This window comes from Equus caballus, chromosome 1, assembly GCF_041296265.1.
Source record: "Equus caballus isolate H_3958 breed thoroughbred chromosome 1, TB-T2T, whole genome shotgun sequence".
Lineage (NCBI taxonomy): Eukaryota > Metazoa > Chordata > Mammalia > Perissodactyla > Equidae > Equus > Equus caballus.
The window spans coordinates 78,888,578-78,913,862 of NC_091684.1; the positions used below are offsets into that span (position 1 = coordinate 78,888,578).

The following is a 25,285-nucleotide window of genomic DNA, read 5'->3' on the forward strand; positions in this document are numbered from 1 at the left end:
GGGAAGAAGTTGGCTCTATGGACCCTTACACACTTGGAGGAGGGGCCCTGAGGCCAGGCCTCTGAGGAGGTGCTGCTCAGCTGGTACCGGGGTCTCTAAGACGGGTGGGGCACTGCGGCGGCTTGTGCCAGGGCTAGGAAACTGCAAACTGGATTTAACTGCTGCAGCTGAAGTAGAGAGGTGTTCATGAGCACGCGCCCCCCTGGGAACAGGAAGGCAAGAAGCACCAAGTCCCTTCTCTGCCTCTCATCTTGCTGGTCCATGGACTGCCCCCTCCTGGCAGGTCTGCTGGCAGAGCAGAAATGTGGTGTGCAGAGTCCTAGCTCAGGCATCTCAGAGCAGGGTCTAGAAGGCTTTGGAGCTGAGACAATAGTTTAACAAATTGCACACTGGGTTTTTTGAAAAATGAGTCTCCATCGCTACCCTGGGGAGAGGGTATTGATTCTATACACAGAAATATCCCCAGAATGGTGAAGGCCAATTCATCAAGCTTCCACAGACTGAAGGAAATAAGCCTATAGAAAACGGAGCTGCTCCCCCAGCCACGTTGTGGTTTCCTGAGTACACACACCTCCCAGGAGTCTTCTCACACAGGCACAGCTCTCATCATCCAACTAATGACTGTCATTCTTATCTACCAATATTTTAGAATTCTGGTTCATGTAAACCCCAATCTTTGATTGATTACTTGCTAGGTGAACTAATAAAATTGAGTTTCCAAACCTATAAAACCCAGAGTGAGACCTTAGACACACAGTGATTCTCTCTCAAAGCTTGGTCTGAAACAGCTCAGTAGCCTCTCTTATTTTAAGTGCATTTGACTACATGTGATTTACACACTGGAAAATTTATCAGGTCTTTTAAAGAAAATAATCATGTAAGCGTCAACTGTTTCTACAATGTGCTACACACACACAAACGCAATTGTGCAGAAGTAAAGAAAATAGACACAAAACTTTACGTTCCCCCTGGATAAACCTACTGACAGCATTCCTAAATTCTGGCCAGTTTATCCTCCAACAGAGGAATCAGCCAAGTCCAGAAACCTCAGAAGCACGAGGCCCTCCACGCTACCCTTCCCCTCTCTGCCTCGCAACACGCACAACCTACTCCTTCCTAAGAGTTCACAAATACAGGGAGAGGATGAAGCAGCTCTGCTGGAGGGTCCTCGGCCTTCAGTTCAAATGGGCATGTGCAAAGCTGTGGAGCACAGGGAGAGCAGCCGCGGTGCTGTGTGGGGCACTTGTTATCGTCCACCAATTCCAGGCCAGACCAGGAAAGACAGCCTAGTTTATGTCCCCCCAGAAGATAAGTGGCTCACAGACAGTTTGACAACATACATACATCAGTGTCCTGTAATCATGAAAAAGTTCCCAACACCTCCAATCAGTTGGTACATGATCCAGGATAGGTTGTCTGGAATGGTTTTTCCTTGAGAATTACACCCATATGGTCACTGACCCTCATATATGGGGTCAAACCTCCCCACTAAAAACCAGCAGCTAACAAACCCCAAATTAAAATAATATAGAAAAACAAATCCATGACTGCTCAACTACTAAATATCCCAGTCCACTCCCTATATTCATTCAGTCCAGAACCTGTAAGAAAAGCTGTATTTTCTTTACACTCTAAACTGTCATTTTCATATCTGTTGTTCATTACTTTTACTGTAAAAGGCAAGCTGCTTAGAGCTTCCAGAACAACTACTTATGACTTAGAGCATCATTCAGTAATTCAATGGGCACTCCACTATATGCCCATCAATATTCAACTCTGAATACACAAGCAAGCAACTACATCTTCCAAAAGAGAAGACCCAACTCACATTCAAAGCCCATAAAACAGGTCAAGCATATATGCGAGGACGCCATGAATTCTAGCAGTTACTGCTAAAAGATGGAAACTCTCAATGCTTTCCCAACCAACAGTTCCCACCCCAAGCGCATGAGAATCATGTAGCAGCTTTTTCTAAAGCACACTTTGACCCAACAGCCCGACATTCTGATTTAATTGGTCTGGGGTAGGTCTAGGCATCCGTATTTTTTAAATCTCCCCAGGTGTTCCTAATGTGTGGTCAGACTGAAAACCACTGGACTACAGTTTGGGGGTGTGGGGAGAACAGGGATCAAAAATGTCAACTGCCAGGAAAACCAATTAAGACACAAGGGAGAAGGAACAGGAGAGAAGAGGACCCGGGAAAGAGTCTGAGGCTACTGCAGTCCTTGAGATTGCATTTTAATGTAGAATTTGAGGGCAATCAACAGGCAAATTCCTTCACCCTGCATATACTTCCTTTGTAAAATTCAGTAATTAGTACTGGTCATCAGATGAGGCAGCTCTTAAAATAAGGACACTAAGCATGCCCTAACGGGCCATATACCTCTCTGGGGACAGTGTGTACTGGTTTTGAAGGGGCCACATGAAAGAGGGTACAGCAGCCAGCTCCCAGCCAGGACCTCACTTCCATCTCTGCAAGCACTTTCCCAGGTAAAATACGTTTCTCCCTGGGATGGAAGAAAAGCATGCTGACCTCCACAAAATAATTTTGCAACTCTACTGAAGTGACCTATACACACCTTTTCAGCCAGGAAGAAGAAAAGATGTGTGAGTGCATGCACATGTGCATGCCTGAATGCGTGTACATGCACGTGTGCAAGTGTGTATCTATGGTTGCAGACAGAAAATGACTTTCCAGCTGAGTTAAGGACAACACACACACACACACACACACACACACACCCCTCCCCCCCGCTTACTGAGCACTTTCTACCTATGTTCTTGGGCACAGGGTTATAATGAGTGCTTGACAGACAACATCTCATTTAACCCTTATAACAGCTTCATGAAGTAGGCCTTATCTCCATCTTACAGAGGAGGTGACAGAGACTCAAAAAGGTACTTGTCTAAGAACACACAGTAGTAAGCAGGGCTGAGACTGAAACCAGGCAATGACTCCAAAGCTCAAAACTGCCCACGTCACCTCTCCATAGTGCACTCTGAGTGCCCCACCAAAGCACAAAGAGCAGGGCAGACATACAGCAGTGGAGAAACTGCTAGGCCCTAAGCACGCTTTATTAACAGTGAGTTAGGAACTACTCCAAGAGATCTAGCGCAGGAGAGTCAGTCTGCAACTGAATCCTTATTTCTGCAAAAGTTATGTTCTGTGTGGAGGTAAACGAAAGAGGATGAATAAGGAGTGAAAAGGGAAATAAATCCCCTTGGCACACAAAGAAAGCTGCTCATTTTACAGCTGATTTTCTTCTTGGCCAATAAGAACACCCCAGAAAAATGTAACAAGAGAAAGCTCCCATCTCCAAAGAGTGCATTAGCCATGTCACACAGTAGGAAACTCTCCCACAAGCCTTGCCTCATATCCTGTCCTCCCCTCTTTTCCCTGGACTTAGGCATTTTCCCAACCCCCCAACTCACCCCGCAGTGGGCTGGCAGAATTACTGGGAGGTGCTCTGCTAGTTCTTACAGGCTGAACTAACGCCTTCTCAGCTCAGGTGGAGTGATGTGCTGTGTCACTAATCACCACATCTACTCTCACTCAATTCTTGCTCAAATGACTCCAGATGCCAGGCCCCAGGGTCTCCTTATTCTGTACCTCCAAAGTCTCAGAATAGTTAACATAACTTTCTCAGTTCCTCCTCTTGCACCCTAAGAATACCAAGTCCTGAAGTTAAATCCTATCATTGGTTCTTTATGTTCCAGGAAGGTGTACAGAACCCTCTCCTGCCACTAGGCGCATTTCTGGTGGTACCTGTGTCCTCCATTAACTCGGCAGATTGGCTTCAAACCCTTCACAGGTTGCTTGTGATACAAAAGATGCTATTAAGGAGCTTGCTCCCTTTAGCAAGCAGTGTCCAATCACTTTAGGGGCACGGACTGAAGTGTGAATAGACTATGTGCCCATCTCACAGGCTCCAAGACTGCCCAGAGGTCCCCAACATTTCCCAAACATAAATCCACCTTCATCCTATCTGACCAATGCCCCACACCTCCAACCCTCCACTCCAGAGGCGAGGGATGTATTGACACAGTTTCATCTTATAAATGTTCATCAAAGGCATAAAGTATTAAAACAACCAGTCAGAAGTAGCTCCAAAAACTCAGGAATGTAAGCAATAAAAGAACATCAGATGGCCACTCCCGAGTCTCGCAGTGAGCCCCCTGAACAAGCAGACTGCTCAGAAACCACTTTAACCCAGGTAACTGTCTGAAGATCACCATCTACATGCACAACCATGCTGCGATGACCAATTGTGGGAGGAGGGTCAATAATGAAAAACTCTTCTCTAAATACAGCCTGAAGGGATCAGACTGCTTAAAAACTATTTAATTCTATTGCTCATTATCTCTCTCCATTACCTCAGCATGCCTGCACAGTCTCTCTCCACTCCTCAGACGAGGTGAAGCAGCACCTCTACTGACTAAGGCACAATGATTTAATAGCCTAACTTACAAATACAGCTGAGCCCGTTCGGCTGCAATGGCAATGCAGCATTTCTAGAAGAAAAGGCAGAGGCTCTCATCTACTCTAAGTCCATGTTCACAGTGTACTTGGGGAAAAGCAGATTTGCACCCAGAAATGATGGTGACTCCCCACTTTGACCACTTCTGCCAGACCACAGCTGTTACAGATTGAAAACTCATTGCAAAAAAGGGCAAAATGATTGCTAACCCAAAGCTAGGTCACCCAGCAGGAGACCAGCTCAGGGGAGAGTGCTGGCAGGGGCCAGGAAGTGCTATAACAGCGTGGCACGTGCTGGCCCTCAAGATGCTCACAGTCCAGTGGGATGCAGGCGATCAAATAGAAATCACACTGCAGTGCTCAGCAGACCCCAGATGCCAACAGCAGCACATGGTAGGGGGCCCAGGGATGATAGGAGGCTGGAGCACTTGTCTCTGCTAGACCAGCAGATCCCAGAGATGCAGACTCTCCACCCCACGGGCACAAGGCCCAACATCCAGGCTGGTCTAGAAGAACTCCAGTCTACCGACAGCTTGGGTTCCTCTCTTCATGTGTCTCAGGCACCACATCCCTCTACTCAGACACAGATCAGAGGACGCAGCAGCAGGGCCCCTCCCCAGGGAAGGGCTAGGAGATGCCCAAGGGGATCTTCAACACTTTCCACACATGCAGTTATAGTTGTCCCAATCAGTCCAGACTCTGAGCAAAAATGTAGCATCCCCAATGTTATCACCCTGAGGAAACTAAATGCTGGATGCCAACCATCTCTTTCTATACTCTCTGGGCATGATTTAACAGCCAAAAGAACTTTTTTGGGGGGGGGGGGGGCGGTGCAGGTGAGGAAGATTGGCCCTGAGCTAACATCTCTGCCAATCCTCCTCTGTTTTGCATGTGGGATGCTGCGACAGCATGGCTTAATGAGTGGTGTGTAGGTCAGCTCCTGGGATCCGAACCTGCAAACCCTGGGCCACGGAAGCAGAGCACACAAATTTAACCACTACACTACAGGGCTGGCCCCCAAGACAGCTTTTTGAAAGGAAAGACCAATGCCTTAAAATGGGGATTCTATATTTTGAAACATTTCGATGTGATGCAAGGATCAGAGCCTGGAGGTGACTTTAAAAGTCATCTCTCAGCCTAGCTCCCTGCTTTCTGAGCCTGGCTCCCCCACTCTACCATCCTGGCTCCCCTTCTCCATCATCCCAGCTGCCTAATTAGCACTTACATATGTGTGTTCTGTGCATATGGCTTCCTGAGTATCAGCATAAGCAATGACTAGGTTCTAGGCTTTGTCCACTATTTCTATGTGTGGAGACCTCTGAAACTAGGACTCTTCTTCCGACAGTTGCAACACTCCATTCCTGGAATAAATAAATAATGCAGAAAATACAGGAGATACCTGAGCCAGACTCTCCCCTGCTCACCACTGAGGGGAGGACCAAGGAGAGCCCACTGCAGGGGTACTGGGAGCACCGGGGGATCTCACAGGGGGTGGGGAGTGAGGGCAGCTCTGGGGGTCTTGGGAGGAGATGACCTGCCTGAATGTCTGTGGAGGTGAAAAGGCAGGACCTGAGGCCAGACCCATGAAATTACAGCCTATCAGCTCACTCCATCACACACACTAATCCATTAGGTCCGCTTCGTTCTCGGTGACACTGGGAACATAGATGCACTTTGACCAAATACAGTATCTTAAAATCTAACCCAAACATGACACTTCTGGCCTCAGCACCACAGCTTCACCTTAAACAAAAACAAGCGGCTTCCCAGGTCCACAGTGATTTCATATGGCCCCAGAGAGGGAGACATACCACAAAGGAAGGGAAAGCTTCCCTCCCCAGGGTTCTGACATAATTTACATCCTAGTCCAAAGATTCACACCACGACACCACCCTCAACCCACACACCTGCTCCAAGTAAGCCCCTCTCCATCAGAGAAGGCTCCCCAGAGTCGGCCCCAGAAGCATCTGTGGGAAAGGAGACTGAGCACATGTGCCAATAAAAATAAAGGTAAGCCCTCACTAAACTGCATCTCCATCATCTCCATCATCTCATTAATTTCCATCAACTTCCTTTTCACAGATGAGGAAACGGAGGCTTATAAGCAGGAAAGCAGGATTTGAACCGGGTCTCTTGTCATAGCCATGCTCTTTGAATTATCATAGCAAACGTGCAGGGTTTTACATGGATTCTTCTTCCTTGAAATCATCACACAATACATCTATTAATCTGCAATGGAGTTCCAAGTTGTCTTAACTAGAGGCATCAGAGAAACCACACCCACACCATGCTAACTGACAGAACCCGTCCTCAGCCCTCACAGGGGGGCTCTGTTGCATTGCCACAATTATTAATTTGTCTTCCACTTGTTGCTCACCCACAGTTTCAAGAGCAAGCCAGAAACTGAACTAATGAAACTGAAAGAAGCTTTACTAATTAAAACCTTGTGGAAACGTTTTCAAATAACATGCTGTATTCAGATTACAGCTCAAGATATTGAAAAAATCAATTGCCGATTAGAGTTTAAAAATTAATTATATAGTCACCTAGTTAAAAACCACATCCTGGTATAATTTTCAAAGACAAGTTACAAGAGATTAAGGGGTAAAATTGGGCAATAATCTCGTGGTAACCACACTGGCGAGATGGTTCTGGCCTACAGCTTCCTGCCTCCTCCTCCAGCGGACCGATGATCCACCCCATGCTCCCCGTGGCTGCCCGGGGACCCTAACCAGCTCACCCCCTTCTCTGAGGCTCAGTTTCCTCACCGAGGAGGAGCAAGGGCTGCTTGAGTCCCTCTTATCCTCACTCCCCTTCTAAGACAAAGGGCCCAGGCAAGGTGCATGGAGGTGGAGGTGCTTCTGGGGCAGTGGCGGGCTCACTCACACACGGCAGAGGGAGGCTGGCTGCAGGTGGAACAGGAGCCCCGGGCTCATGAGGGTCAACCACGAAGGACAGCAGCCCCCTCAGTTAGGGGCACCCGCGCCTCTCGCTCAAATAACACGAGAGTTCACATCCACTAGCAGCTGGGGCTTACTACACATGGACCAGTCCCAATTTGATTTACTCTTCATTGAACAACGCTGTGAAATAGGTAAATGAGGAGATTGAGGCACAGAGGGGTTAAGAAACTTTGCCTGAGTTTACAGAGCTAACTGGAGAAGCCAAAATTCCAACCCAGGCTGGTAGCCCTGTGCCATGCATCCCCCAGCCATGTCACCCCAGAGCCAGCTGCCTGCCAAGGGCTTCCCTGCACAATCGTCCTGGGCTCTTCCTGGCAGACTCACAAGCCCAGCCAGGAACAGGCAAGACAGCTTCCAAATGCCCCAATGAAGCCCCAACATGGGTGTACTGAGCTGCCCTGGCAACCGCTGAGACTGGCCCCTCACACACACACCAGCGCAGTGGCGGCCAGGAAGGCAGAGCAACCACCGCTTGGATATCACTCCTAGCCCCACATGGAGCCTGGGTCAACTGGACTCAGAGCTCTGCAAGCAACTCAGACCCCGAGCACACACCAGCTCTCCCAGAAGCCTCCTCCCCTCTGCAGAAACCTAAAATAAACTCTCAGTACTGAAGAGAGTTTTGCTTTAAAACACCTGTGATGCAGTTGATAAGGACGCTTAGTGCTTTCCAATGCTGGAGTGAAAAACTAGATCATCAGAAATACCCTTCTGGGGCCAGTACAGGCAAAACACCACCATGTGCTCTCTACTGGTCAGTGAGAAAAACTCTTTAAACTAAAAACCATGTCTTGAGTACAAACACTACTGCAAAACTGACATCTGCCAGGTCAGATCTTATCCCCAGGGATGGGGGAAACTTCACCTACTTTCCTTTTCTTTTGAAAACAAGAGAGACATCTTCCAAGGTCAATGTTACTGACCCATGTTATTTACTGACATAGACTGGCAGACTGGCACGAGGCCTCCTAAGTTACTGAAGTACAGAGGGAGGATGAGCTTCAGCAGCCCTCTACGCAGGGATGTCCACATGAGGCCCCACGTGCCTCCATGATCCACGAGCCCCTTCATGAGTCCCAGACGGCCACAACTATGTCCCTCTCATGATACCAGCCTCAGGCCTGGAGCACAGACCACCCAAGAACCCAGACTGCAGCCTTCCCTCCTCGCTCATCCACATCAGCAGTCTGCAATAACAAGGGTTAAGGAGAAGATCACCAGCCCCAGTAATCAGCACCTTCCAGGCCTGCAGTTGCAGTCGTGCATCAAGAGAAGAACCCACTATTTGTAACTTGTTGATGATTCAGGGCCTACAACTCGAAGACCAGGAGAGCCCCAGCAGATTTTTTTCAAAGCCCTGTATTAGGTAGTTAGGGAAAGATTAAAATTCCAGCCCCAACTCTGCTACTGCATGACCCCTGGGGCAAGTTCATAACCTTGGGGTCCACTGGAAACTTCTTCTGTGAATGGGGAAGAAACCAGCTCCTGACATGCTTCCAGGCACGCTGAAATGAGGGAAAATGAGCGATGGCTCTAAAGTGCTTCGGCCACAAGGCTGATATGAATTTCAAGTATCAGGAATTATAACTTACAGAAAATACACAGTATCGTATATTTGTCAAAAATCTCTCATTTATAAATACAATGTAATAATCTGAGGCTTTAGCAATAACATCCTGTTGGAGAAACAAGAAGGAATAATAACTATTTATTAGAGGTCTCCCACCATGGCTTCCCAAGTCAGCCACAGCTCCTAATGGACCACACTGCCTAGGAGGAGTGACAAAGTTGGCGGAAGACTCAACACAGAGACATGGAGTCTGCCCTCCAGGTGCCTGTCAAACGAGAAAGAGGCAATCAACACAATAAAACATCTACACCAAACTCTGCTGAGTGACAGGGTCTCCGGGCTGCTGAGCAGTCTGCCTAAATGTCAGTGATCTCACGTGCACCGAAACTGATACTCCACCACCAAAGGCTCAGCAGAAGGAGCAACTTCCAAAGAACTTAGATAATTCTTCCAGAAGAAATGGCACCAAATGTAAGAATAGCTTCCTGGTAACACAGGTGAGAATTCAGGATCTCAGGCAACGTGTGAAGCAATCTTTAAAAAGAATCACCACTGGATATTCCTAAACTACAGAAGATGCATGAGGCTGATGTACATCTCTACTGACTGTGATGTTGTGATTTATACGAAATACATATTTGGTCATTCAGCACTCAGCAGGGGAACTTGTAGATAGAAAATGCTCAAAAATGTTTCTGAATGGGTTCATGCTCATCAGCTACTCATCTCTCAAAAACGGTAAGTAGGAAGTCCTTCTCTTCACAGAGACTCTGGGAAGCAGGAGCGAACAGATGCAGATGTACACAGTCCAATAGGGGCTACTATTTTCCTTTATCAAGGACAGGAGGCCTGGAGCTGCGTTCTCAGAAAGGTAAATAATTGGACACACGGGAAAAAGACCATAACTCATCAATTCTAAGACGTACTTTTTTTCACAGTTTAACATGAAATTAGGATGCATCTCACAATGAATGACACCTTATGGTGCTGTGGGCCAGGCAAGGACCATGATGCACCTGTCATTACCAGCACACACTCAAACATACAACACACTAGCAATGAAGTCTTCAGAATGCATGTCAGTGGCCTGTAGGAAAGTTCCAGAAACAACAATAAAACACTCACAATCCCCAGAAACCAAATAGAGTCGGATAGGAATGGATGGTGACTGGGGTAGTTAGGCAAAATCCCCAGAAGAGTCCAAAGTTGACTAACTCTTCACAATCGCCAAGCTATGTTAAGCACCCAGAACCAAGGGCTCTTAGCACTTTTACAGGTTTTATTTAAGGAAATGCTGCATCCACCAAAGACTTTGGTAGCACAGAGGATGATTCTGTCTGAGGAAAAGAGGCACTAACATCTCTGCGTCAAAAAGTGGACACTGAAAAAGTTAGGAACACCTTACCCAATGTATTTCATGTGTATTTTCCTTTTGACCTGTGCTCAAGAGTGATAAATAGAAAAATCGATGTCTAATTAAGTCTAAAGGTGTTCTTTAAATAAGTAGAAAATAAAAATGTTAACTGATAAGAAACCATCGTGTCACAGTTCAATGGACAGTGTTTTTTCTTTCCTAGTGGTACATAAAATAATGGTTTTACGAATAACAGCATCTTAGATTTGATGAAAAAGGGTATATTCCAGACACAGGGGAAATCAGTGATCACCAACTGTGAGACAGGAAGAAAAACAAGTGGGTGAGCTTACTGGCACAGAGGAATAGGGAAGGGTGAGGGCGGCAGGTGGAACGGGAGGAAAAGGGAATATGACTTTGAAGGTCACAGAGCAAAAGCTCAAAATCTAGGTCAGTGGGAAAGCCCTTGAGGCAGGAAAGACCAAGACAATGAGACATGAAGGCACTCCATGCTGGGCCAACCAGCTCATCATCCAGGACAGCCATATAAGCCCCCAATGCAAGAGTCACCCCACTTACCAAATCTTGATAACAGAGTGCTTAATTTATGGGCATCTCCAAAACACAGGCCTTTAATTTGCATCAGCTCCTCAAGCTCTCACAGGGTGATTCAGCTAAGAAAGAAAGACCCTTCAATTGAAGTGTGTCATCTTTCTGGAGCAGTGGGCTTTCAGGAAAAAGAATTCACTCCCTGGACTAGCCTGTGAAGCAGAGAGGAGGAAACCTGAACAGCTGCTCTTGAGTCTGAAGCCTTTAAACTTAACTTTTCTTTGCCGCCATGTAAATGTTCCAGTTGTTTTATCCAGGTACACACTGGAGGCATGGTACATAATCCCATAAAGCATCTAACAGACCCCTCATAAATGCCAGTGGCCTCTATGAAAAGCAGCCGGATGCTCTCACTTGAGAGCCAGGAGGACCTGCAATTTCCCACCATTCCACTTCCCTCAAGTGGCTGTGGAGAATGAAGTCACATGTCCACTTTATCTTCCACAAATACTATAGATCACAGAGCCTCAACATTACCCACACTGCCAAGAACAACCTCTCCAAAGCCCAGGTACCAGGGAGACTTCTGACCACTGGTTTCCTGCAGACGAGAATCAACAATGCCCCATCACCCACAGCAACTCGCCAAGATGACATCACAGTGGAAATCCTGTGCGGGAGCAGGTGCAAAGGGACCAGCAAGGATTTCTCATTACGTGATAACGTGTGTGGAAAGTGTTCCACAAATGTGTGATGCGATTTAATGGTGGCCTAACAGCAGACAGTGAGTGCTTTCCCAATCCAATTTAGCACTTCACAGAGAGCAGCTCAGAAATCAAGCAACAAGATTGTTCCGTAAGTACATTCTAAGTCAATGAGCAAATTAACCCGCAGGGACCTAAAGCAGTCCCAGGCCCATGGGGCAAGAAGGGGGCATGGGAGTGTGAACACCATTTTCACTAGGATGAGTATACACATCACCCAAGACACCATATGAAACCAGGAGAAGAGCCGAGATTTCCACATGATGGAGGAGACTCCACCACTGACACAAACCAAAGACAACCACCTTTGGAAAGAAAACTGGCTCATTTATTTAGCAAAAGAAACCAAGAAGTAGAGAGATCACCAAAAAGGCTGGACACGGCTGACACCAGGGCTGCATTTGAAGCACAGTGAGCCAAAAAGACACCTGCTTCAAGTCTCGGCTTGAATCTGCTCAAATCTCACCTCCCCACTGAGCCTACAGGGCCACCCATTTAACACTGCAACCCATGCCTCCACCCAATTCCTAATCCCCTTACCTGCCCTATTTTCTCCAAAGCACTTAGCCCCCTTTCTCACACTATATAATTTATACTTGCCTATCACATTTTTGTCTAACTTCCCTGCCCCCAGAATGAATGTCCCACAAGCACAAGGATTCGGTGCGTTATACTCCCTGTGAATTCCCAAATACTCAAGTACTGAGAATTTGCACATCATAGGTGCTCAAGAAACACTCATTGAAAGAATGAATGAAAGGGACCAGAGCCTGTTCTCCTGTCTGCTCCTGCTGGAGGAGGAATTGAGGGCTGCCGTCTTCAGGACAGTCAGAGGCCTGAAGGATAAGAACATACAAAACATTTCACAGAGCAAAAGGTAAAAGTGAAAAAAGAGTAAAATAGACTGACACTACCATCAGAGCGTTACCGTGTGCATAGGCTCCAAAATGCCTTCCAAGAAGGTTCCAACACAATGCAGCAGAACAAGGGGACGGCCAGAGCGTGGAAGGGGCATGCCAAGCCCAGGAATCAAGAGCAGGCTACGTCCCCCGCGGTGGGCCCTGGGCTGTGGATGAACCCAGAGGCCCAGAGAGATTTCTCCCACCAGACAAACCTGGGTCTGCCACCCACTGCCTCTGCGACCTTGGTAAAGTTACTTAACTTCTGTGTGCTTCAGTTTCAGCAGCAAAATGGGAGCAATAAAAAGCTGTTATTGAGGAGTAAATGAGTCAATATCTGTGAAGCATCAGAGCCATGCCTGGCACACAGTGGGCACTAACAGAGTAAGTGTCTATTAAGTTAACACTCTTTCCCAGGAGTCCACCCCAGACCACACAGACAGGCAGGCCTGTTTCGTGAAGGTCTAACCAGAAAATAGGGAGAAGAAAAGAAATCAAAGTTAACATTGACTACGGCGGCGGTTCTCAATCGGGGGTGATTCTGGCCCCAGGAACACTTGGCAACACCTGTGGACACTGTTGGTTGTTACAACTGAGGGAGGGGTACCACTAGCATCCAGTGGGGGGAGGCCGGGGAAGCCGCAAACATCCTACAATGCACGCAGCAGCCCCACACCACCAAGATTATCCAGCTCAAGATGTCGACTGTGTCGACGCTGAGAAACCCTGAAAGAGAGCGACCACCACCCATCACGTACCCTTGTCCCTGTCAAAACACATGTCCTGATTTGGGTCTAGAAATTCAGCAACTCTATCCCAGCTGTCCTGCCCATTCCTCCTCCCAAAGAGTCACCAGGCAGAAAGCCACTAGCCTAGGCAGGACCGGGTGGCCAGCAAGAGGGGCCTGGGAGACACTCCTAGGAGTACAGAGGTGAAAGGAACAATCCACCAGGGCGGGCACCCCAAGGGCAGGCCACTTCATGTCCCCAGGCAGCCACCCCTCAGCTGCTGCTTCATGACAGCTGGCCCCAGAAGACACGGGGCACCAAGATCCCAAAGCCCGGGAAAGCTTTTCCAACGTAAGCCCAGGAGCGAGACTCTATGTGACCATTTCTGGTTTTCCAAATGCAGCCCTGATGAATCACAGCCGTCCACATTCCAGCATGCTAAGAGACCCAATCTGTATAAAACAACACATGCTTCCCAGGCCCATGATACTGGACATGACTAAGTGCAAAAATGCCTCGTGTTTTCACCCAGTCCTGCAGGAGGCAGAGTGAGAACAGGAACACAGATCCGCCTGCCTAGGGCAAGGGACATGGGAGAGGAGGAGGTGACCTGACGGGGAAGGACTTGTCAGCTCCTTGAGCCCAGTTTTTTATTCCCTAGAAATGGGCACATGGTCAGAAAGGAGAAAGGTGAGGGAGGCTCTCCTGACTGGACCAGGAAATTGGACAGGCAGTCCTGGCACCTCCACACCTGGGGTTAATCCCTAAGGTCAAGCACATGGCCAAAGGCCAGAGAACCCTCACAGCGGTTAAAAGAGCGAGGTCAAGTTCTACTCCGAGGGCATGAGTGTCCACTGCAGCACTTGTACCAATACATTCAATCTACTTCTCAATAGAGGAGAGTTTCTTGTTAGGCCCAGCCTATCCCGGAACTCATGCAGGAGGGCTTGCTTATGGAAGTGCCAAAAGGTCTTCCTTCAGAAACCTCACCAATAAGGCAGTCTGGAGGCAAGGATCCAAGGCCACAATAGTGCAACAAGGATCTCCAAGAGCAACACAGAATCAGACTTCCTCAAGGGGAAAGATGATCTTTCAGGTCATGGAAGCAAGACCAGGCCAACATCTCCTTCGATCCAAGTGATACATTCACAGGAGTGACGCTCAACGTGTTTTTTTGTTTTGGAGTTTTTTTTTTGAGGAAGATTAGCCCTGTGGTAACATCTGCTGCCAATCTTCCTCCTTTTGCTGAGGAAGACTGGCCCTGAGCTAACATCTGTGCCCATCTTCCTCTACTTTATATGTGGGACGCCTGCCACAGCATGGCCTGCCAAGCGGTGCCATGTCCGCACCCGGGATCCGAACTGGAGAACCCCGCACCGCTGAAGCGAAACATGCGAACTTAATCACTGCACCACTGGGCTGGCTCCTCAACCTGTTTAAGCACCTCTGAGACACAAGCACGGAAGCAGGGTCCAAGAGGCCCCTGCAGTAGGAGGTTTCAACTCTTTCATTGCTGATGATGGAAAATGGATCCCAAGGGAAAACCAGGGCAGGTGGGGGTCATGAGAGAGTGGCATTTATTTAACAACTGATAAGGGAAGTATCTCAGTATTTTAATCTGTGCCACATAGCTGTATGGGTGTGTTTCCAGCTGGACATCCATCTGGCTTGATGTCTCGGCATCATCCATGCAAACACAGCTTCCAGAACACAGTTCATGCAGAGAAAAGCAGAAGAACAAAAAAGGGGATTAGGCTTGGGAAAGGTTTGGCTCTTTTCTCATCCCATGAATTTGGCTGGGCCAGCTAGGAGACTTCACAGATTTTTCCCAGAAATACCTTGCCTCCTTCCTGGGATCTCAGCCACACCCTCACAGGCAGTCCCTGTGTGTGCCCCTCATCTCTGCCCCAGGCAGTCTCACCCCTAGCTCCCTCCTTCCACTACACCAACTGCCTCTGGATTCACTAGAAGTTAGGTAGCACAGCACTGCCTGCTTTGAAATGGACGTGTTCCCAGACTGACTTCCCTCTCCTCAAAGATCTGCGAAACATGAATGGCAGCAACAAGAAATTATATATGTATACGTATGTCTCCCCCTGCCCAACCATTTTTCTGACCACCTTTCAAACACCTCTTCCTCTGATCCAAACAGGAGACCTACCACTCACCAGGAGGGTGGAGAGACCAAAGGGATTTAACAGATGGCCGAAAGCCTCCACACAACATTAACACCTTCCTGGGTCTCCCCTGCCAGCCCCAACAAGGTCTGACAGAGCATGAGCAGGCTGACCCCGCTCCACGCTGGGTCTCTGCGCTGGGTACAGCAGCTTCTTTATCGTTTTTGCTAGAGGGTCCAGGGAAGAGCTCATTATTTTTGCGCTGTTTATCAGTCACAATCTGTTTCCGTTATGTTTGAGCACCCGGAGGCAACCACAACATAACTCCAGAATAGAGAAAGTTTATTTTTTTAGAGAAAAGTTTATATCACAATGCCATTTGTCAGATTCTCTGGTTGGACGATCTTTCCCACTGCTACTGTCGTCCCTACCTCAACTTCAAACTCTCATCTCAAAAGAAATTTCTTTAAACTCCAAACTGATTATAGGTGGCGGGGTGTGGTATGGGTCTCCTCCACTTTGCATCCACCCAAAGAGATGCTCAGAGATACGCTGACGCCCATTAAAGTGTGTGTTGGCCTCAGGTTCAACCTCAAACCATGTACACTTGAGTGATGACGGCCATCTCCCCTCCTGCCAGGAGAAACCAGGTTGCAGTGGTGGAGCAGGGGAGCCCAGAGCCTGGGTGGGGAGCGGGCGGGCCTCATCACCACAGGAAACCTCCACTTAGGAACATGTCCACGAGCAACACTTTGACTGTTTACACAACTACCAAAGAAAGGTTTGTCCTCTGCCACTTTCCTGCTGGCTGCCCACTGACAGGAACCCCACTCTGACACCACAGCTAGGTATGAGAGAAGTGGCATGCTGTCTGAACCACTTTCCCAAAAGGTAGTCTTTAATGTCATTCAAGGTTCATAGTGCAAGCCCAAATGAACAACCAAATCAATCTTGGAGAAATGGATGAAGGACACAAAAGTAAAAACACCAATAATTTTCCAGAGACCACAACAACACTTAAGATTCCTGGTTCGGGGCCAGTTTGGGGCTGGCTCGGTGGCGCAGCGGTTAAGTGCACACGTTCCACTTCTCGGAGACCTGTGGTTTGCCCATTCAGATTCCGGGTGTGGACATGGCACTGCTTGGCACACCATGCTGTGGTAGGCGTCCCACGTATAAAGTGGAGGAAGATGGGCACGGATGCTAGCTCAGGGCCAGGCTTCCTCAGCAAAAAGACGAGGATTGGCAGTACTTAGATCAGGGCTAATCTTCCTCAAAAAAAAAAAAAAAAGATTCCTGGTTCACAATATTTTCCAGGGGATATTTAGGCTTTTCTTTTTTTCCCCCCAGATACCATTTATTCAGCACTTACTATTTGCCAGCACCTACTAATGGCTTTTAGGTCTCAGCCACAAGGTAAGAATGATTATCCCCACTGTAAAGATGAGGAAACTGAGGCCCAGAGAGGGACAGTAAATTAGAAAAGGTCACTAAGCAGAAAGGAGTAGAAAGTTAAGTCTTACTCAGTCCCAATAAATGGATTCATGCCATTCCCCTTCACTTGAATGTCTACTACCCAGCTCAAAAAACATTACTGGTTCCGTATGATCAACCAAATTAAGACGCAACAAGTCAGCGTGGCATTTGAAGCCCTCTACAATTTAGTCCCAAACTCCTCCTCCACTTTTCCATCCTCACCTTCACTACACACGTACATGCTCCAGCCAAGTGAGGCCCCTCACCATTCCAAGAAGAGGCCCACCCTCCTCCCCCAGATCCTCCCCCTGAATGCCATTTACAAGATCACGCCCAAAGCTCCCACCCTGGGACCCCCAGAGCAGGGCTGCGGCACGTGTGCCCGCGCATCCAGGAAGGTGGTGGAAAGTGAACAGGCTGCCCGGGCCCTTGGTCATGTCCTTCAGCTAACGCTTTCCCTCACCTCCCAAGCAAGTGGGAAGCAGAGACAAGGGGTCTTGGGCTTGACAAGTTCTCGTTCAGTAGCGATCATTCTTCACAAACTGGAAAAACCCTTGCCTTTCATCCTAAACAGCCATTCTTTACCCAGAGGCAGGTTCATTTCAACAGAAATTCCTTCCTCTCTTCCGTGGCTCCATCCACTGCCAACATACCAAGGCCCAGGGGAGACTTAACAGGATTAAAATGTTAAAGCATTATAAGATGCTCAAAGGAAAGGCATCCTTGAAGTGCAAATCATCAATTTAGGGGGAAAGAGCACAATGTGGGGGAAGGGAGGGATCTATACAAATGTAAATGAGATATAATTTTAAACAATATGATGCATAAATTGATTGACCACACACCTGGAACCTCAGCCTTGAGTCCAGAGCTGCACAGCAATGCCTGAGTTGGTTTGCAGCACCTGCTCCTGTTTAGTTTATTAAATCTGCAATCTGAGGTGAGTTGGCTTTCTGGGTTTTGCCAAATGGAGAATAACAGTCCTGAGACGACTTATTTAACAGGCAGGGCACACAGTGAGAGTAGGACTGGGTTGCTGAAGCAGCAGAAATACTAGTCAGCCTCCTGTCAGACAATTCCCCAAAGCCTAATACAGAAGCCTGGTACCCTGTGGAAAACATCAGGGCAGAGAGAAATTGGCTAAATACGGAATTAGAGTCTTGACTTGAACAGTGTGAAACAAGAGAAGAAATATAAGTCCAATGACATCTAAAAAACTACAGCTAGTATTTAAATTATGCTTTCACATGCATACCACATTATCTTTATGTTCATACTTTACAAGCTGGAAAAACTACGTGTTTCCTTTTATCATGAAGATGAACTAAATTTGAAGAGACTTTCTAGTCTCTAAATCCATGGAAACAATTTAGGAGAAAGAAGACAATCCAGCTTTATACTCCAAGTTAGGAAATTCAGGACAGCACCCCTCCAGAAACGTGGTCAGGGTTTCTATTCTTCACATTAGGGTCTGCAACACTAAGGGAGTGGGTCATCTACTACAATCTCAAAAGCTATTGTTCTGCACACCTCTTCCTCAACCAACAAATCGCTAAACCTCTCTAAGGGCTAGGATTAAATTTTATGGTTCACTGACAGACAGAACAGGATCCCAAATTACCAACCCATGTCTAATTCTTCATTTCCCACATTTTCTCCTACAGAGTCTCTGTGACAGAGTCTTTGAGACTCTGTGCCAGGAGGTCACAAGGAGTTCCCAGCTTATTTTTTCTTATACTAAGGATCGCACTTCAGAAGTTAACATGGAAGACCCCTCAAAAATCATCCACCAGCTGAAATCCACAAAGGAGAAACCAGCCTCTCCAAATGCTAAAGCCATAATGTTGCTGTTTCTAATCACCCTTACTAATGACAGCACAAATCAAGGAAGGAGAAATACCAAGTGCGGCCTGTTTGGGTTTTCTCTGCATGAAGGCAGAAAGCTTTGCCCAGTCCTCGTCAGCACACCAGACTACGTCGACTGGCCAAAGCGCAGTTTAATGAGAAGCAAAGTTTTCAAAATAATTCCAGGGCCTGCCTGGTGGCAGAGCAGTTAAGTGCGCACGTTCCGCTTCGGCGGCCCAGGGTTTGCTGGTTCAGATCCCAGGTGTGGACATGGCACCGCTTGGCAAACCGTGCTGTGGCAGGCATCCCACATATAAAGTAGAGGAAGATGAGCACGGATGTTAGCTCAGGGCCAGTCTTCCTCAGCAAAAAGAGGAGGATTGGCAGCAGATGTTAGCTCAGGGCTAATCTTCCTCAAAAAAAAAAAAAAAAAAGGGCTAAGAGTGCATGGTCAGTTCAGAACCAAGCCAATTCAGCACATGGGAAGACTTTTCACTTCTGGCCCTCTAGAGAAAACAAACCCATGAAATACCAAGAATCAAATGAGACACCTAGGTCCATCTAATACCTTCAGCTGAGAATCAAAGGATGAATGAAGGAAGGGAGAACGGAAGGAAGGAATCCTCTGAAGCAGCCAAACCTCAAGTAGCGTTGACATTTACCGTCCAACTTCAGGGTTTAAATCTGTTCGCGTACAGTTAGTCCCCTCAGGCTTATTCCAGGATACATTCTCTGGTTCCAGCCCAACCCGTGGTCCACCTCCATTAACTCAGAATTTCCGGGGGGGTGCAGTATCACTAAATCTCACAGTATAGGGACTACAGGATTTCGGAAAAGATAACGTTGCTTTCACAGCCTATTAGCACCACAAGCCACAAACACGCCGGGCAGCGTGTGCACAGCCCGAAGCCCCCTCCCGCGGCTGGCGCACGGCCACAGGATGCGCCGTCGGGCTCCTCCGGGCGCTCTGCTTCCTCCCGAATACCCCGGGCCATCCGGAGTGGCTTACACGGTCCCACGGCCTAATCACTCGGGCCTGAAGCCTGTGAAACACACTCACAGAAGAGAGACTATACCCGCGTGACGGCGCGTGGGACTGGGAAGGCCAAGGGCAAGAGCCCACGTCGGGCAGCGCGGGGGCCTGGCCGACCGGCAAAGCGTACGTGGGGCCGCGAGGAAGGGTGGGAGGGCGCTTTCCGTGGCCGGCCTCGCTTGGGGCGCAGGGGCACCGCTTACACCGGCCCAGGGGAGTCCGTTTTATCCGGCACCGGGCTGGCTGCGCCCACGCCCCCAGAGGTAATGAGCAGAGTCCCCTCCCGGCCACGAGGTGACAAGGGGGAAGGAGGTGAGGATCTGCAGCGGCTGTATCAAAGGGCTGAAAAGAAACTTGGATTCTTCTCTCGCAGGGAAGGCAGCCGCCTCTCCCCCGGCTCCTCCCCACCTCCTTTTGTGTTTCCCAACACCCCTAACCCTAAACTTCCCACCGCAGGGGATGGGCTCCCGGACGCCGGACCAACTTAAATGACGTAGGAAAGAGAGTGGGGAGAGGGACGAGGGGCGACAAAGAGGGCGTCACGGTGCCCAGCCCTGCGGGGCTGCGCCGGGTCGCCCCCTCCCAAACCCGGCGAGCGCGGAGGGGCCGGGTGCACCCCTGCCCTGGAGACTCGGCTAGGAGGCCCGGGCTGGGGTCGGGGGGCCGAGCAGAGGTCCGGGCAGAAGAGAGCAGGGGAGGCGGGGAGTCCCTTCGGTCCCCGCAGCCCCGTCGGAGCGAGGGGGTCTGCGGCGAGGCGGGGGCGCGTCGGCACCGGGAGGGCCCGCGGCGCTTGGAGAAGTCGGGGTTTCGGGGGGGCCGGGACGGGCAGGGCGCCCCACTCACCTTCCTGCCGGCGCCGCCGCCCGCGCCCGCGGCCAGCGCGGAGCCGCCCCCCGAGTACATGTAGTAGGCGATGCCCAGCACCCACAGGAAGGCGAAGCAGAGCAGCATCCGCGAGCGCCGCCGCATTCTCCCGACTCGGCCACCGGCCGGGGCCGCCGCTGCTCGCGAGTGCTGGCGGGGCGGGCGCGGGGGTGCGGGCGGGGAGGAGCGGAGGAAGGGGAAGGCGCGGCGGCTCCTCCTCCGGCGCGGGCGGCTCCGGGCGGCGAGGCGGCGCGCACTCGGCCCAGAGCTCCGCCCAGGCCGGGAGCGCCGCGCGGCGCCCTAGCAGGAAGCGGCGGCTCGGAGGCGGCTCGGGGGTCAGGGAGCAAAGGGCGACCAATCGGCGGCGGCTGCGGGAGCCGGGAGCGGGCAGGAGGAGGGATTACTGCGTCTCCATGGCTGCAGCACGCCGGGCTCCGCCGGCAGGGCCGCCGCGGGAGGGCCTCCACCAGGACGGCCTGGCGCGCCCCGCCCCGGCCGCCACCCCGCCCCCTCTGCGTCCGCCCGCTGCTGCCCCTCCACCCCCGTGAGTGACAGGTGGCTGCCTGGGACCGGGAGAGGCGCGCGCACACTCACGTGCACACGCACAGGGACACTCTCGGTCATTGCTGCCTCGCGTTGACGGGCCGCGATTTTCACCTCTTCAGTCCTTGAGCTTTGGGACCACCTCAGACCCTTAACAGGATTGCTCTTACTGGCCTACCGACCTGAGTTTTTTGGTGCAAACCCCCGCTCCTGAACCCAACTTTGCTGCCTCTCGCCGCAGTTTTCTTACTAATCTTGCAGCAAAACGTTCTTGATTCCCAGGTGTCAATTTTAGTTATTTATTTAGGCAAAGGTGGGGTTCTAGAAGTAGAAACTGACAACTAATTTTCAAGGGAACATTTTTCCCAGGATGGGCGGTGCGCTTAATAACTGGGTTGTTTTGTTTTTAATAAACATGAAATAAAGAAGGAAGGCAATATGTATATTTTTTTAATCTTTTTTTTTAATTGGTTGCTTTCTTAAGAAAGGAAGAAGCGTTAGCACACTAAACATCTTTGAAGATGCAAGAAGACAGATCTGTCTTGTAACAGAATCTATGTAACCTTGATGATGCCCTTGTAATGTGCAGAGTTTCCAGTGGTCCTAGGAAAGAAAGAAATGTTACTTAGCGCTTGATATTTTTAAAAGTGATTTCAGGAGCTTCCCTGTCTAGAAAATAATGGCAGTTGCCTGAATCTGGATCTCTACTCATATCCTCAACAAAATACAAACACAAATAAACAAGCCTTCACTGCTAGTAGGAGAGGGAATGCCATGAACTGAACTTCAAATTACTTTTTAAGGAGAAGAAAGAAAAGACATCAAATTCCAACAGAGCTCCCTCCATTGTTGCCAAGGACTTCAGTGAGGCCCAGGGGAAATCCCTCTATACAGAGAAAGTCCAACACCAAGAACTGAAAATAACACTGGCCAGTTACCTAACTGAAGAAGGGAAGAGGTTTGAAAGAGAATGGGGCAGGAAGTTGCAGCCTTGAAGAAGCCTTGCTTCTGGGAAACGTCAGATAAGTAGAGAAAGGACAGTGCCCTTGGGAGGCCTGGCAGTCAAGAGAACGAAGGAGTTAAGAAGGGAAAATGAAAGATCCTGCAGAAATAAAAGACAACCAATCCCTTCCTCAGCCACTGCTATCTATTAAAAGCTGTACTTCAGTATTCAGACAGAAGAGAATATTCTTGAACTAGGAAACCTGTGTCAAAATACCCAGTAAGAGAACAACAACAAATCAGTTACATACAAAGTTACTGCAAAAAGAAAACAGAAAATCAATCACATTTCTTACAATGAAAAATTGAATCATAACATTTAACTGATGAAAATGCCCCTCCATAAAACCATGAATCAGGAGAAAATTGTAACACCACATATCAAACTGAACAAAGTATTGTATATTTGGATATACACAGACATATATACAACTAGAATCAGAAACTCAAAAACTAAGAACAGACTGGACAACAATTAGGAAGAAATGCAATGAGTTGACCAAATTCAGTAAAACATTTGAAAATAAAGACAAAACTATCCCAGAAACAGTAATTACAAAGTGCCCAAGGGAGAATATATTAAAATATAAATATGTAAAAGGACACTGAAGAATGGTAACAAGATAATCAAGAAATTGAAAATAAGATGAAAGAAGTAAAAAAGGTTCAAAGATAAGTGGTTGAAATGAAAGCTTGGAAAGAAGAACCAAAATACATTTAACTGGAGTCCCTAAAGTAGAAACACAAAATGGTGAAACAGAATTAATGTTAAAACTATAATCTTAGACGTAACGTTCAACATGGTGACTGTAGTTACCACTGCTGTGTGGTATATTTGGAAGTTGTTAGGAGAGTAGATCCTAAGAGTTCTCATCATAAGGAACAAACTGTTTTTTCTTTGTTGTATGTGTGTCTATATGAGAAGATGGATGTTAACTAAACTTATTGTGGTAATCATTTTACAATATATGTTGGTCAAATCATAATGCTGTATACCTTACACTTATGCAGTGTTCTATGTCAGTTATATCTCAACAAAATTGGGGAAAAAAGCTATAATCCAAGAAAATAATCCAGAAATAAGAGAAAATTTAAATTATATATCAAAAGTACCTTCCAAATGGGGCTGGCCCCGTGGCCGAGTGGTTAAGTTCGTGCACTCCGCTGCAGGCGGCCCAGTGTTTCATTGGTTCGAATCCTGGGCGCAAACATGGCACTGCTCATCAAACCACGCTGAGGCAGCATCCCACATGCCACAACTAGAAGGAGCCACAACGAAGAATGTACAACTATGTACCTGGGGGGCTTTGGGGAGAAAGGAAAAAAAGATAAATAAAATCTTTAAAAAAAAAAAAAAAGTACCTTCCATGTACCTTGGAAAACTAGTCTGGGATGATCAACTCCAAAACATATCTCAGTAAAACTGTTGGATTTAAAAGACAAAGAAATCAAATTACTTGTAGAGATGAAAATTTAAGCTGGCATCAGACTTCTTGAGAACATACAAGGCAAGGCAGAGTGGAGCAGCATTTACAGGAAACTCAAGGAAGAAAAGTACCAGCCAAGGATGTTTGTGTCCAGCCTTCCAGGACCAAGGCTATAAACAAACAGATGTGAACTGAGGGCAAAAGTTCAGAGAACATCATATGCCTTTCCTGGAGAATAAGCTTCCCCCAACCAAGAGACAACTGAGGAAAACAACCAAATGACCAATGGAGAACATTCATGTATTTAATTGGTAGAAAAATAGTATGTACACATGATACTGTCTAATAAAGTGGAACAGGTACAACTAAAAACAAATGAAAGATAAGGGAAAGAGAAATGGGAAAACAGAGTCGTATCATTGATGTTAAATTGGTAGTAGATGCGAGTCAAAGGAGGCCATATAAAATGGACAGATCACATAGTAAAGGTTAAGAAGCAAAGAAAGGAATTAAGGGTAATATAAAAATATAAAAACTTAACCACTAAAGCAGAATATAAATATTCCGAAATATTAGAAACCCTATTCCAAAACCCTAAAGGAAAATTTTTTTAAATAGCAAAGAATACATACCAAATACTGAAAGAAACACAACAAATATTGCATAATACATGCAGTAATTATAACAAAAAGTAGTATGACAGAGTTGAGACCAAACTATATCAGAAAATCAATTTACAAGTGGGTTTAATTTGCCTATTAAAGATTTTCAAATTTGGTCATATAAAAAAACTCAACTCTAAAAAAGCAGGAGCTGCAATCCTGATATCAGACAAAGTAGAACTAGCCAGAGGACGCTAATCAAGATGAAGGAGGACAATTTATAGCCAAAACTCCAACTCCCAGTGAAGGCATACCAACTGTGTACCACTTAGGATTTGATCAGTAAAGTAAAACCATTACTCATGATGTGGAATAAGGGATATATGATAGGACTTAAACTTTATACAATTTTGGAGGTAGGAAAAAAGTTGATAGTAGTCTATTCCCATTGTACATGGCAACAGGTCCGAGGTCATCGTAGTTTGCAGACCTGGAGGTCAGAAGAAAAGCTGGATGTGACATGAAGAAGTGCAAAGACAAACTGCAAGGAGAAGATGAGCCTCGTGAGAACAACCCGAATCCATGAGGGCAAACCGGAATCTCCTTCAACATTGACTATGCAAAAAAAAAAAAAAATTCACAGTGAGTTATCACTTGACACCCATTAGTATATCTATTATTAAAAACAAAAACAAAAACAAATCAGAATATAACAAATGTTGAAGAGGATGCAGAGAAATTGGAACCCTTGTGCATTGCTGGTAGAAATGTAAAATGGTACAGCCACTATGGAAAATAGTATGGCAGTTCCTCAAAAAATTAAACATGGAATTACCATATAATCTAGAAATTCTGCTTCTGGATATGTACCCAAAAGAAATGAAAACAAAGACACAAACAGATGTTTGTACTCCCATGTTCATGGCACCGTCATTTACAATAGCTGAAAGGCAGGAGCAACCCAATGTCCATCAACAGATGAATGGATGAATAAAATGTTGATATATACATACAATGGAATATTATTTAGCCTTAAAAAAGGGAAATTCTGATATGTGCTACATCATGGATG

The 25,285-nt window shown here is 47.5% G+C and overlaps 1 protein-coding gene across 4 annotated transcripts in view; it reads right to left on the reverse strand.

Annotated features, from left to right (window-relative positions):
• The window catches only part of GALNT2 (polypeptide N-acetylgalactosaminyltransferase 2), a 198,447-nt gene extending 177,315 nt beyond the window's left edge, over positions 1 to 21,132 (reverse strand). The window contains exon 1 of one of the 4 annotated variants that reach the window (XM_023646249.2): positions 20,619 to 21,132. In XM_023646249.2, coding sequence (XP_023502017.1) covers positions 20,619 to 20,744 — 126 coding nt within the window. In that variant the 5' untranslated portion in view covers positions 20,745 to 21,132. The remainder of the gene's footprint in view (positions 1 to 20,618) is intronic. The other 3 variants (XM_070228192.1, XM_023646248.2, XM_070228184.1) reach the window with 3 other exon arrangements.
• Positions 21,133 to 25,285: the final 4,153 nt, after the last annotated feature.